Source organism: Heptranchias perlo, chromosome 2 (genome assembly GCF_035084215.1).
Source record: "Heptranchias perlo isolate sHepPer1 chromosome 2, sHepPer1.hap1, whole genome shotgun sequence".
Taxonomy (NCBI): domain Eukaryota; kingdom Metazoa; phylum Chordata; class Chondrichthyes; order Hexanchiformes; family Hexanchidae; genus Heptranchias; species Heptranchias perlo.
The window spans coordinates 157,326,146-157,340,374 of NC_090326.1; the positions used below are offsets into that span (position 1 = coordinate 157,326,146).

Sequence of the window (14,229 nt, forward strand, 5' to 3'; positions counted from 1 at the left end):
GCACAGACCTCGTACGAAGTCTCGTCTTCGCACTGAGGACACCATCCAACGTGTTGTGCGGCACTACCACCGTGCTAAATGGGATAGATTCAGAACAGATCTAGCAGCTCAAAACTGGGCATCCATGAAGTGCTGTGGGCCATCAGCAGCAGCAGAATTGTTTTCCAGCACAATCTGTAACCTCATGGCCCGGCATATTCCTCACTCTACCATTACCAACAAGCCAGGGGATCAACCCTGGTTCAGTGAGGAGTGTAGAAGAGCATGTGAGGAGCAGCACCAAGCATACCTAAAAATGAGGTGCCAACTTGCTGAAGCTACAACTCAGCACTACATGCATGCTAAACAGCGGAAGCAACATGCTACAGACAGAGCTAAGCGATTCCACAACCAACGGATCAGATCAAAGCTCTGCAGTCCTGCCACATCCAGTCGTGAATGGTTGTGGACAATTAAACAACTAATGGGAGGAGAAGGCTCTGTAAACATCCCCATCCTCAATGATGGTGGATTCCAGCACGTGAGTGCAAAAGACAAGGCTGAAGCGTTTGCAACCATCTTCAGCCAGAAGTGCCGAGTGGATGATCCATCTCGGCCTCCTCCTGATATCCCCACCATCACAGAAGCCAGTCTTCAGCCAATTCGATTCACTCCACGTGATATCAAGAAACTGCTGAGTGCACTGGATACAGCAAAGGCTATGGGCCCCAACAACATCCTGGCTGTAGTGCTGAAGACTTGTGCTCCAGAACTAGCTGCGCCTCCAGCCAAGCTGTTCCAGTACAACTGCAACACTGGCACCAACAATGTGGATATTTGCCCAGTTACGACCTGTCCACAAAAAGCAGGACAAATGCAATCCGGCCAATTACCGCCCCATCAGTCTACTCTCAATCATAAGCAAAGTGATGGAAGGTGTCGTCGACAGTGCTATCAAGCGGCACTTACTCACCGATGCTCAGTTTGGGTTCCGCCAGGACCTCTCGGCTCCAGACCTCATTACAGCCTTGGTCCAAACATGGACAAAAGAGCTGAATTCCAGAGGTGAAGTGAGAGTGACTGCCTTTGACATCAAGGCAGCATTTGACCGAGTGTGGCACCAAGGAGCCCTAGTAAAATTGAAGACAATGGGAATCAGGGGGAAAACTCCCCAGTGGCTGGAGTCATACCTAGCACAAAGGAAGATGGTAGTGGTTGTTGGTGGCCAATCATCTTAGCCCCAGGACATTGCTGCAGGAATTCCTCAGGGCAGTGTCCTAGGCCCAACCATCTTCAGCTGCTTCATCAATGACCTTCCCTCCATATAAGGTCAGAAATGGGGATGTTCGCTGATGATTGCACAGTGTTCAGTTCCATTTGCAACCCCTCAGATAATGAAGCAGTCCGAGCCCATTTACAGCAAGACCTGGACAACATCCAGGCTTGGGCTGATAAGTGGCAAGTAACATTCGCACCAGACAAGTGCCAGGCAATGACCATCTCCAACAAGAGAGACTCTAACCATCTCCCCTTGAAATTTAACAGCATTACCATCGCCGAATCCCCTACCATCAACATCCTGGGGGTCACCACTGACCAGAAACTTAACTGCACCAGCCATATAAATACTGTGGCTACAAGAGCAGGTCAGAGGCTGGGTATTCTGCAGCGAGTGACTCACCTCCTGACTCCCCAAAGCCTTTCCACCATCTACAAGGCACAAGTCAGGAGTGTGATGGAATACTTTCCATTTGTCTGGATGAGTGCAGCTCTAACAACACAAGAAGCTCGACACCATCCAGGACAAAGCAGCCCACTTGATTGGCACCCCATCCACCACCCTAAACATTCACTCCCTTCACCACCAGCGCACTGTGGCTGCAGTGTGTACCATCCACAGGATGCACTGCAGAAACTCGCCAAGGCTTCTTCGACAGCACATCCCAAACCTGCGATCTCTACCACCCAGAAGGAAAAGAGCAGCAGGCATATGGGAGCAACACCACCTGCACGTTCCCCTCCAAGTCACACACCATCCTGACTTGGAAATATATCGCCGTTCCTTCATCGTCGCTGGGTCAAAATCCTGGAACTCCCTTCCTAACAGCACTGTGGGAGAACCTTCACCACACGGACTGTAGTGGTTCAAGAAGGCGGCTCACCACCGCCTTCTCAAGGGCAATTAGGGATGGGCAATAAATGCTGACCTCGCCAGCGACGCCCACATCCCATGAACGAATAAAAAGAAAATTGTCCCCCCTCCCCCATCACTGCTCCTTTAGTGGCAAAGACTTTATCCACCGTGGCCCCACACGCGAGAACACTCCCCTAAACCCCTTCCTCTCCCTGACTCCCCAACCTCGTGGATCGTACCTTTGGTTACCCCTTCTCATAATCGCTAAGTCTCGAAATATTTCAGCCTCCGTGAAGTGCTGTATTATGTTAACGATGCTATATATATGGAAGTTATGTTGTTATCTAGTTGTGAGTCAAAGCTTGATGCTCTCATTTCTTCCTATCTTACCTTTTTATTTATAACATAAAATATCTCGTGCACCGGAACAAAAATGGCAAAGTTCTCATAACACTGGAAGTATTTCTTTCCTTCAAACGTGCCGTCATGCTGTCCACCTGCAATCCGAACAGATATTGAGGAACGTTACAGCAGGCAAGATTGCTGCACGTATTCTGCATGCATTTCCTGTTTTAATAACAACAGGCAATGTTGGTACAATTTTAAAGGGGGTGCAGGAACAGAGAGACACAGGGGTGTATGTACACAAATCTTTGAAGGTGGCAAGACAAGTTGAGAAGGCTGTTAAAAAGGTATACGGGATCCTGGGCTTTATAAACAGGCATAGAGTACAAAATCATGGAAGTTATGCTAAACTAATATGGTTAGCTGGGGTATAGTGTCCAATTCTGGGCACCGCACATGAGGAAGGATGTCAAGGCCTTAGAGAGGGTGCAGAGGAGATTTACTAGAATGGTGCCAGGGATGAGGGACTTCAATTATGTGGAGAGATTGGAGAAGCTGGGGTTGATCTCCTTAGAACAGACAAAGTTAAGGGAGATTTAATGGAGGTGTTCAAAATCATGAAGGGTTTTGATAGAGTAAATAAGGAAAAACTGTTTCCACTGGCAGGAGGGTCGGTAACCAGAGGACACAGACTTAAGGTGATCAGCAAAAGAGCCAGAGGCGACTTGAGGAGAATTTTTATTTTTATGCAGCGAGTTGTTATGATCTGGAAAGCACTACCTGAAAGGGCGGTGGAAGCAAATTCAATAGTAACTTTCAAAAGGGAATTGGATAAATACTTGAAGGGAAGAAAATTACAGAGCTATGGGGAAAGAGCAGGGGAGTGGGACTAATTGGATAGCTCTTTCAAAAGAACCGGCACTGGCACGATGGGCCGAATGGCCTCCTTCTGTGCTGTATGATTCTATAATTGCAGTAACAATTCTGCACCAAACCCAAAACTGGAGTAATTGCAAACTTTTCTCCCCCTTACTTTTGAGAATATTACGAATTAGAGCTCGTCATCACAATTGAGCAGAAAATCAGCGAACGAAGTGGGGGGGGGGAGCGGGGGGAAGAAATGTATATTTTGAATGTTTACCAATACTCAAGACAATTGATTCGGAAGCCATCTTAAATATAAACCCAGAGGGTGTTCCAAACGGAAAAACCAAGGAACAATAATTTCAGATGTTACAGGCTCAGCTGGAGGAGAGGGCACAAGTTGAGGAATGTGAAGGGCGAGTTTAGGATAGTCGGAATGACTGCCAGGAAGAGTGGCTGAGATTACAACACAGGCTTCAGCATCACCGAGCATTCAGCCCATTAAGTCTCCACATGAGCCACCTAGTCTAATCCCACTCTTCCACTTGCTGCCAATACCCTCTACTATTCCTCTTTTTCAAAATCATGAAAGGTCTAGACAGAATAGATAGAGAGAAACTGTTCCCATTGGCAGAAGGGTCAAGAACCAGAGGACATAGATTTAAGGTGATTGGCAAAGGAACCAAAGTAACATGAGGAAAAACTTTTTTACACAGCAAGTGGTTAAGATCTGGAATGCACTGCCTGAGGGGGTGGTGGAGGCAGATTCAATCATGGCCTTCAAAGGGGAACTGGATAAGTACTTGAAAGGAAAAAATTTGCAGGGCTACGCGGATAGGGCGGGGGAGTGGGACTAGTTGGATTGCTCTTGCATAGAGCCAGCACGGACTCAATAGGCCGAATGGCCTCCTTCCATGCAGTAACCTTTGTATGATTCTATGATTTAGATGACTAATGTCCTTTTTAAAAAATAATTTTTAGACATTGCTTCAAACATGATCTGCGTCAAAGAATTCCACATTCTAACCACCCACTGTGTACAGAATTTTTTTCTAACTTCTCCATTAATGTCTTGTGGATTTTCTTAAAGTTGTGCCCTCTTAGTACTGTATCACTGACTAATGGAAACAATCCATTTACCTTTACACCATCATAATCTTGAAGCCCTCCATCAGTTCAACCCTTATCCTTCTCAGCTTTAAAGAAAAGAACCCCCATACCTCAGTCTGTCTTTCTACTCCTAATGCTTCAACGCTGCAAAACATCCTACTGAATTTTCCCTTTCCATTGCATTTATGTCCTTCCTATAACAGGGTGGCCCAAAACTACACACAATGAAGAAAACAGCTAGACACAGCAAGAGGAAGTCAGTAGGGTTGGCTGTAAGGATGAGATCAAATGGACCCAAGAGTCTCCTTCATCTCACGACATGGATGGCACAGTATTGTACTGCACTGGAACCCCAACGAGCCATGCTAATGGACGGAGGAGATGGATTGGCAAAGATGAGATCCCCACACGATGAGTCCTCAATCTCAAGTGTAACGCTGTAGAGGGGGGTGTAGAGTGGAGGCCAGGCACTTCCCCACAAGAAAGGATGGCTCATTGCAGGTGGAGTCTCCCTGAGGAGCATTCTTGTACCTCTTGCAGCCAGTTCATGAGTGGCATTGACAGTAACCTGATAGCATGTAGCCCGTCTGTCCTCTCAGGTGCTGTGTGGCGCAGAGAGACCCAAGCAGAGGAATGGAGAAATGGAAAAGAATTTTAAAAAACAAAATAGGTTAGAAAAGTGAAGCATGTGTGAATTGGGAGGTGACCTAATAGAAGCCATTTTAAGTTTAAGTACGGATTCAAGATTTCTTCCATTTGGTGAAGATAATATACTTACTTGGCTCGTCCAGCTCAACTCCTACAAAGACTGCATTGGCCATTCCTGAATTGTCCAAATGGCCAACATAGCGGGCAGTGCCTGACTTGTTGCCATTTACAATCACATAATCGTTTATGTTAATGGGAAGTTTCTGTCTGTGGAAGGATCAGAAGGAAAGTTACATACATAGAGTTGCATAGAGACTACAGCACAGAAACAAGCCATTCAGCCCAACTGGTATATGCCAGCATTTGTGCTCCACACGAGCATCCTCCCACCCTACTTCATACAACCCTATCAACATATATTTTTTTCTCCCTCGTGTATTTATCTACCTTCCCCTTAAAGGCATCTATGCTATTCGCCTCAACTACTCCTTGTTGTAGCGAGTTCCACATTCTAACCACTCTCTAAGTAAAGAAGTTTCTCCTGAATTGCTTACTGAATTTATTGATGACTATCTTATATGGATGACCTCGAGTTTTGGTCTCCCCCACAAGTGGAAACATTTTCTCTACGTCTACCCTTTCAAACCCTTTCATAATCTTAAAGGCCTCTATCAGGTCACCCAGTCTTCTCTTTTCTAAAGAAAAGAGCCCCAGCCTGTTCAGCCTTTCCTGATAAGTATATCCTCTCTGTTCTGGTACCATCCTTGTGAATCTTTTTTGTACCTTCTCCAGTGCCTCTATATAGGAAAGATTGTCCTGTAGGCACCATCCCACTGAACAGGATGTTTCTTCAATATAAAATTGTCAGAGCAAGAGAAGGCCATTCAGTCCATCAGTTCACTCCGTCATCCAGAAGCAGGATCAGATCTTTTCCCAGCTCATATTTCTTTGCTGAATTCAGGAATTGATCCAATTCCCCTTTGAATACTTTGGACAAATGCACCGGGCCTGGTGAGCCAGCACCCCCGCCCCCCCCGCACCGGGCCTGGCGAGCCGGCACCCCCCCACGCCGGGAAACATTCCCAGTATTTATATTCTCTGATTTTCCGGTCCTGGTTTCATACCACTTTAAAACACTTTATGCTTGACACAGTGGAAGTCAAAAGCTCCCGCTACTCTGCCCGAAGCCCATGCATCAAAGCCCCAATCTCAATACAGCACCAGTGCGACATTTCCACTCCTACCATCTCCACGGTGTCTCTGAGTGAGATGGTCAGTGTCAAACATAGTGGTAAGTTTTCTGCTGCAGGCTCGCACCCGCCAAGAACTGGGCTGAGACTATCCAAACTCATTTCACTTCGGACCCTTTCATTTGGGTCTCTTCCGCCAGCGGCACTTGATGCTAGCTCAATTGTTAATTTTAAATCGGAGATTGATAGATTTTTGTTAACCAAAAGGTATTGAGGGACATGGGGCTAAGGCGGGTACATGGAGTTAGGTCACAGATCAGCCGTGATCTCAACGAATGGCTGAACAGGCTCGAGGGGCTAAATGACCTGCTCCTGCTCCTATGTTCCTAAGTAGCAGACAGCGAGGTCTCTATCTTATCAGTCTGAGCTAGATTCAAACCCAGATCCCAGAGGTGAAAGGAGAGTATGTGAACCCACTGCATCACCCAATGCTCATTAAGCCTCAGCCGGATCACCAGATCAGCCTATTTATTCTGCAAGTGCTCTTTTCAGTAATCCTTACAAGTGATTGGCGAACGTTTTTTCATTTGTTTCCAGGTCACCAGCACATGGCGTCAATGTGATGTAAGTGACACATGGGCCTTTAAGTTCATTGGTACCACATTCGTTTTACAGGCATAAAATGGACACCTAAACGTAAACCATAGGTTCCAGTCAAGGGGGAGTAAAATCGGGCAGAGTGTAAAACGGGCGTCCAATCCGATCCCGTTAGTTTCGCGCCAGGCGGGTTAGGTTACAATTACCCCCTCAAGTGTCGCTATTTATATCTCCATACTCTTGTCACAATAACGGGCCTTTCCTTAACCTCAGATGAGCATTCCCCATTGAACCAGTGTAATATTTTCCGGCCACCCATGTGGCTTCTCTGAGTGAGCAGCCAATTGAATTCCAATTACTGGCATCTCTTTGCTGCAAAAACCAAACCCATTAGGAACTGCACTAAAAGTGCCAAAATTCATTCAATGCAAGACCCAAACAGCCAGCACAGAGAGAGAGCTTTGCGTCTTCAATCTCAGGATGTGGGCTAAGCTGGCAGGCAGCCTTTATTGCCCGTCCCTAGCTGCCCTGAGAAGGTGTGTTGGGCCGCCTTCTTCCATCCCTTATGAGGACAGTGCTTTCACAAGGGCATTATGTAGGAATTTGACCCAGTCACCAATGCTGCACAACCAGTCAAAAGGAGGTGCAAGAAAGCAGGATGGCGTGACCTGCTTTCTCCATGAGAATGAGCCTAGCCTCTATTCAATACCTCCCTATAATAGCCGAGATTAGCAAGCCATTGCGTAGGGAGTCACCTCCATCCACTCCCTGGCACAACATGTTGGTTGTAGCATCTTTCTGACTCGCAACTAACCCATGAAAAGTAATTCATGAAAGGATTACTTGAAAAAGAGTGGACAAAAAACACAAAACTCACCTCTGCAAGTGCAGCAACGGTTTGACCTCTTTGTCATGGCCATTTCGACCATTCGTCAGTGTGTAGTTACTAAAGAAGGAGACACAGCTGGAGCACCGGCAGCCGACCATAGGGAAAGGGAAGACGGAGGAACTTAAAGTGGCATCGACCAGAAAGTCAGGACTAAAGCAGAAGAGAAGAGAAGAGAACCGCACTCAGCAACAATGAAGTCAAATCGCACAATACCAAAGATCAAATCAGAGGCCGTCGCAATCCTACTTACAGGAAAGCATCATGTCCAGAATTGTAACTGATCTCCTGGTACAACAAACATGTCAACAATGTTCACCAACCCAATGTTACCATGCCGACATCTTTTCAGTCAGCATTTTTTTTTAATATACATCTCAATCCAATGCATTATATTACCAGTATATATCCAGTAAATGTCTGCTTCACCTTCCCTTTTCTTCTTGAAAAAGAGTGGACAAAAAACACAAAACTCACCTCTGCAAGTAACATAAGTAAAGCAACAGTAATGAAGAAAATGATAGCACTAAAGAGTGACAAATCCCCAGGACCAGATGGTTTCCATCCCAGGGTTTTAAAGGAAGTAGGTGAGCACATTGCGGATGCCCTAACTATAATCTTTCAAAGTTCTCTAGATTCAGGAACTGTCCCTCTAGATTGGAAAATTGCACGTCACTCCGCTTTTTAAGAAAGGAGAGGGAAACCGGGGAATTATAGACCAGTTAGCCTAACATCTGTTGTGGGGAAAATGCTGGAGTCTATAATTAAGGATAGGGTGACTGAACACCTCAAGAATTTTCAGTTAATCAGAGAGAGCCAGCATGGATTTGTGAAAGGTAGGTCGTGCCTGACAAACCTGATTGAATTTTTTGAAGAGTTGTCTAAAGTAGTGGACAGGGGAATGTCAATGGATGTTATTTATATGGACTTCCAGAAGGCATTTGATAAGGTCCCACATAAGAGACTGTTAGCTAAGATAGAAGCCCATGGAATCGAGGGAAAAGTACGGACTTGGTTAGGAAGTTGGCTGAGCGAAAAGTGACAGAGAGTAGGGATAATGGGAAGGTACTCAATTGGCAGGATATGACTAGTGGAGTCCCGCAGGGATCTGTCTTGGGGCCTCAATTATTTAATATTTATTAAACACTTAGATGAAGGCATAGAAAGTCTCATATCTAAGTTTGCCGATGACACAAAGATTGGTGGCATTGTAAGCAGTGTAGATGAAAACATAAAATTACAAAGCGATATTGATAGATTAGGTGAATGGGCAAAACTTTGGCAAATGGAATTCAATGTAGACAAATGTGAGGTCATCCACTTTGGATCAAAAAAGGATAGAACAGGGTACTTTCTAAATGGTAAAAAGTTAAAAACAATGGATGTCCAAATGGACCTAGGGGTACTGGTACATAGATCATTGAAGTGTCATGAACAGGTACAGAAAATAATCAATAAGGCTAACGGAATACTGGCCTTTATATCTAGAGGACTAGAGTACAAGGGGGCAGAAGTTATGCTGCAGCTATACAAAACCCTGGTTAGACCGCACCTGGAGAACTGTGAGCACCTTCGGAAGGACATATTGGCCTTGGAGGGAGTGCAGCGTAGGTTTACTAGAATGATACCCAGACTTCAAGGGTTAAGTTACGAGGAGAGATTACACAAATTGGGGTTGTATTCTCTGGAGTTTCGAAGGTTAAGGGGTGATCTGATCGAAGTTAAGAGATATTAAGGGGAACAGATAGGGTGGATAGAGAGAAACTATTTCCGCTGGTTGGGGATTCTAGGTGTAGGGGGCACAGTCTAAAAATTAGAGCCAGACCTTTCAGGAGTGAGATTAGAAAACATTTCTGCACACAAAGGATGGTAGAAGTTTGGATGTCTCTTCCGCAAACGGTAGTTGATACTAGCTCAATTGCCAAATTTAAATCTGAGATAGATAGCTTTTTGGCAACCAAAGTTATTAAGGGATATGGGCCAAAGGCAGGTATATGGAGTTAGATCACAGATCAGCCATGATCTTATCAAATGGCAGAGCAGGCATGGCCTACTCCTGTTCCTATGTTCTCCTTTCAATGCTATTGATTCTTCCCTTCATTGTCATTTATTTGCCACTCTTCCCTCTCCCCATTCATTTACACTTCATTGGCATCCATTTCTCCCTTGCATTTCCCTTGAATTGCCATCCATCCACCCCTCCCTTCTCTCCCTCTTCACTGTCATCCATTCTCCCCTCCGTTCCCTCTCCTCCACTGCCATCCATTCTACCCTCCCTTCCCTGTCCTCCACATTGCAATCCATCCTCCCCTCCCTCTCCTCCATTGCCATCCATCCTCCCCTCCCTTCTCTCTCCTCCACTGCCTGCCATCCTCTCTACCCTTCCCTCTTTTCACTGCTATCTATGTCCTCCCTCCTTTCTCTCTCTCCTCAGTGTTGTTGAGTACTGTTGCAAAGTAATCCCAGCTGCTGCATTATGTAGGCAGAAACTTCTGTTCTGATGAGAATTCCTGCCTATAGTGTGCAGCAGTGGAAATCACTTTACAACAGGAGTCGAGGTGCATCAGTAAAAGGGTTTTGCCAACAAATGCTGACACGCTGACTTGGCTCTTAAAACGCTGACTGGATGTGAATATACAACATTTATAAACCCAACCTCATGTTCCACACCACACAGTCCTCACTGCAAGACATCAGTCCTGAGGGAGTCTGAAAAACGCAGTTACTAATTTTATTGGATCTGTTTTACGTGGCATCTGAGTTTCCAATCGCAATTAAACGCAAAATTAGCTGAGCATGTCTCCTTTAAATAAACCGTTTAACCAATAACTCCAGACTGTTGCCTCCTCGGGTGCATGTCCGTGCAAAATTATTTTCTGAAGACCTTGTTATCTTGACACCTGACAGATGTTCAGCTCCAGTGATCAGGATCTAATGCCTCAATCCTGGAGTGTGATTGATTGTATCTGTTTATAAATACATAGCCTGCTGTTACTGCCAGAGATACAGGCACGCTCCCATCAATTTAAACAAAAATCTCTATCACCATCTGTCTTGTTCGGTTTTAAAATAGAAAAGTGAACACGGTTACATCTTAAGGTATCAACAGTTCATAGGATTGTCCTGGTTACACCAGCAAAATACACATAGCGATTCCCAGGTTATCGAAGGATTACATCAACCTGGCAACCAGCCACTCAAGTCAACCAGTAATGGAAACTGCATTAACAGAGACCAACAGTGGAGCTATTCCTCCCGCTCAGCCTTGTGATCAGTCGGCATGGTAATCCTCTGTCTGACACAGCCATCCCTCCAGAACCTCACCTAAGTGCCCATTCTTCATACAAGAGCCTGGGGTAATGTGTGCCCATCACTAAACTCTTCATCACACAGACACAGATCCTCTCTTCAACTGGTGTGTACACACACACACACACACACACGATGCGGGCGCACGCGCGCGCACACACACATACATAGGTGCGGGCGCGTACACGTGTATAGGCGGGCGTGTGCGCACACACGTATGGGCGCGCGCACACACACACACACACACACAGGTGCGGGCACGCGTGCGCACACACACAGATGTGGGGGCGCACGCACACACACACAGATGTGGGGGTGGGGGCGTATGCACATACACACACACACACACACACACACAGATGTGGGGGCGCACGCACGCACACACACACACACACACACACACACACACACACGGTGCGGGCGCACGCATTTAAAAAAGAAATGAAGCTCGGCAGACAAGAAAGTTGGTGGGTTAGAATATAAACACACAGGCCCTGATTTTAACACCCCCCACGCCCGGCCAGTCACTTATCCACTATGATCCCACGGCCTTCCCGCTGTGTCCCGATCTTAACCTGTTCTTTTGAGCAAGCGAGTGGGACACCCGCAGGAAGGAAGCGGGGTCCTGAGCAAGCACATTCTGAGTTGTGATCAATGTGTTGAAGGGTGAGGAATCTTTGTACCTCTGCACTCACGGAGATACGTACAGGTGAGGGAGGCCATTCTGCACATCTGGCTCATCATTGCATGGCAGCCTGTGGTCTTCCCATCGCAGCTTCTCTTGAATGACTCGGAAGTATTTTGTCTCGGGGTACGGATCACGCTTTGTGTGGAGAAGTACTTCCTGACCTCAGACTAGTTTGTACCTACGTTCCTTGTCCTACAATCATTGTTTAACTTAGTTCAACTGCTCTACTCCAAATAACAAGAGGAACTATGGCTCAACACTGACTTCTCCCTCTGCAATTTCATTTTTGTAACTAGCGTGATATTAATAACCACAGTGGTACATACAAATACTTTTACACACTTAATCAACACTGCTTTTTAAATGAGGTTTCAAGAGAACAACCAGCTGTGCTTTTACCAGGATTTAATTGTAAGTCTGCTTTAAATTTAGTCCTTACATCCAAATGAGTTACCTCCTGAAATAAAGCCCAATCCAATTTTTTTCTTGTCCCCTAGGTTTCCCCTTCTCCCACCAGGACAGGCCTCACACACCGCACTTTGAAAACCATTTCTAATGGCATCACTTTCACAGCGTCATGAAAAAAACCTTCACCCTCTTTCTGCATTCGTGCTGACTCCAGGCTCATATGTACCTCGTGCCCCTCTGCTGTTCAGATTTAACTGGGATGTCCGAATTCCTGCAAGTGAATTTAAATCCTGTCCCAACCTCAAAGTGGTATTTCTAAACTTTAAAATCTCCTCCAAATCTAAAACTGTCGGTCCTGGGACTTTAATTGTAAGCTTTCCCGGATCTGAGTCAGAAGGTTGTGAGTTCAAGCCCCACTCCAGGACTATATTTTTTAATATACAGTTAATCACTATACGCTGAAGCGTTTGCAACCATCTTCAGCCAGAAGTGCCGAGCGGATGATCCATCTCAGCCTCCTCCCGATATCCCCACCTTCACAGAAGCCAGTCTTCAGCCAATTCGATTCACTCCACGTGATATCAAGAAACGGCTGAGTGCACTGGATACAGCAAAGGCTATGGGCCCCGACAACATCCCGGCTGTAATTCTGAAGACTTGTGCTCCAGAACTAGCCGCGCCTCTAGCCAAACTGTTCCAGTACAGCTACAATACTAGCATCTACCAGACAATGTGGAAAATTGCCCAGGTATGTCCTGTCCACAAAAAGCAGGACAAATCCAATCTGGCCAATTACCGCCCCATCAGTCTACTCTCAATCATCAGCAAAGTGATGGAAGGTGTCGTTGACAGTGCTATCAAGCGGCACTTACTCACCAATAACCTGCTCACCGATGCTCAGTTTGGCTTCCGCCAGGACCACTAGGCTCCAGACCTCATTACAGCCTTGGTCCAAACATGGACAAAAGAGCTGAATTCCAGAGATGAGGTGAGAGTGACTGCTCTTGACATCAAGGCAGCATTTGACCGAGTGTGGCACCAAGGAGCCCTCGTAAAATTGAAGTCAATGGAAATCAGGGGGAAAACTCTCCAGCGGCTGGAGTCATACCTAGCACAAAGGAAGATGGTAGTGGTTGTTGGAGGCCAATCATCTCAGCCCCAGGACATTGCTGCAGGAGTTCCTCAGGACAGTGTCCTAGGCCCAACCATCTTCAGCTGCTTCATCAATGACCTTCCCTCCATCATAAGGTCAGAAATGGGGATGTTCGCTGATGATTGCACAGTGTTCAGTTCCATTCGCAACCCCTCAGAAAATGAAGCAGTCCGTGCCCGCATGCAGCAAGACCTGGACAACATCCAGGCTTGGGATGATAAGTGGCAAGTAACATTCGCGCCAGACCAGTGCCAGGCAATGACCATCTCCAACAAGAGAGAGTCTAACCACCTCCCCTTGACATTCAACGACATTACCATTGCCGAATCCCCCACCATCAACATCCTGGGGGTCACCATTGACCAGAAACTTAACTGGACCAGCCACATAAATACTGTGGCTACAAGAGCAGGTCAGAAGCTGGGTATTCTGCGGCGAGTGACTCACCTCCTAACTCCCCAAAGCCTTTCCACCATCTACAAGACAATCTCCTTGTTTACAGACTATACAAAAATAACAGATAGCAATTAATCTTTCTCGCATTACGCAACTTCCAAATTTCCTTATTGGCTGTAAACCACTTTGGGACATCCTGAGGCTGTGAAAAGTGCTATACAAATGCAAGTCTTTCTTTCTTTCTAATGAGGAACTATGCAACCAGATTCACATCTTTTAGGTAATAGGTAGCAAGTGCAGTTCGATGTGTATTGGTCTAAAATAATTAGTTTGGAATCAAAAACCTAAAGAGGCATTATGTATTAAATGGAGCAAAAGGTACAGTGCACAGATCGGAAGAGATCAAGGGGCTATATAGTAAATAAATTCATGAAAATGACAGTGAAGTACTTCACAGCAGCAAAAAAACACAAAAGGACAGAACTCTATGCTAAGGGCTCTGCTGCGGTATCAGGCTGGTTC

The 14,229-nt window shown here is 46.0% G+C and overlaps 1 protein-coding gene across 2 annotated transcripts in view; it reads right to left on the reverse strand.

The window, feature by feature from the left end:
* Nucleotides 1-14,229, reverse strand: part of LOC137334569 (centrosome-associated protein 350-like) — a 68,368-nt gene that overhangs the window by 5,970 nt on the left and 48,169 nt on the right. The window contains exons 7-9 of one of the 2 annotated variants that reach the window (XM_067999341.1): nucleotides 7,745-7,906; nucleotides 5,211-5,347; nucleotides 2,504-2,610 (exon numbers count right to left, since the gene is read on the reverse strand). In XM_067999341.1, the coding sequence (XP_067855442.1) occupies nucleotides 2,504-2,610; nucleotides 5,211-5,347; nucleotides 7,745-7,906 (406 nt within the window). The remainder of the gene's footprint in view (nucleotides 1-2,503; nucleotides 2,611-5,210; nucleotides 5,348-7,744; nucleotides 7,907-14,229) is intronic. The other variant, XM_067999350.1, reaches the window with a different exon arrangement.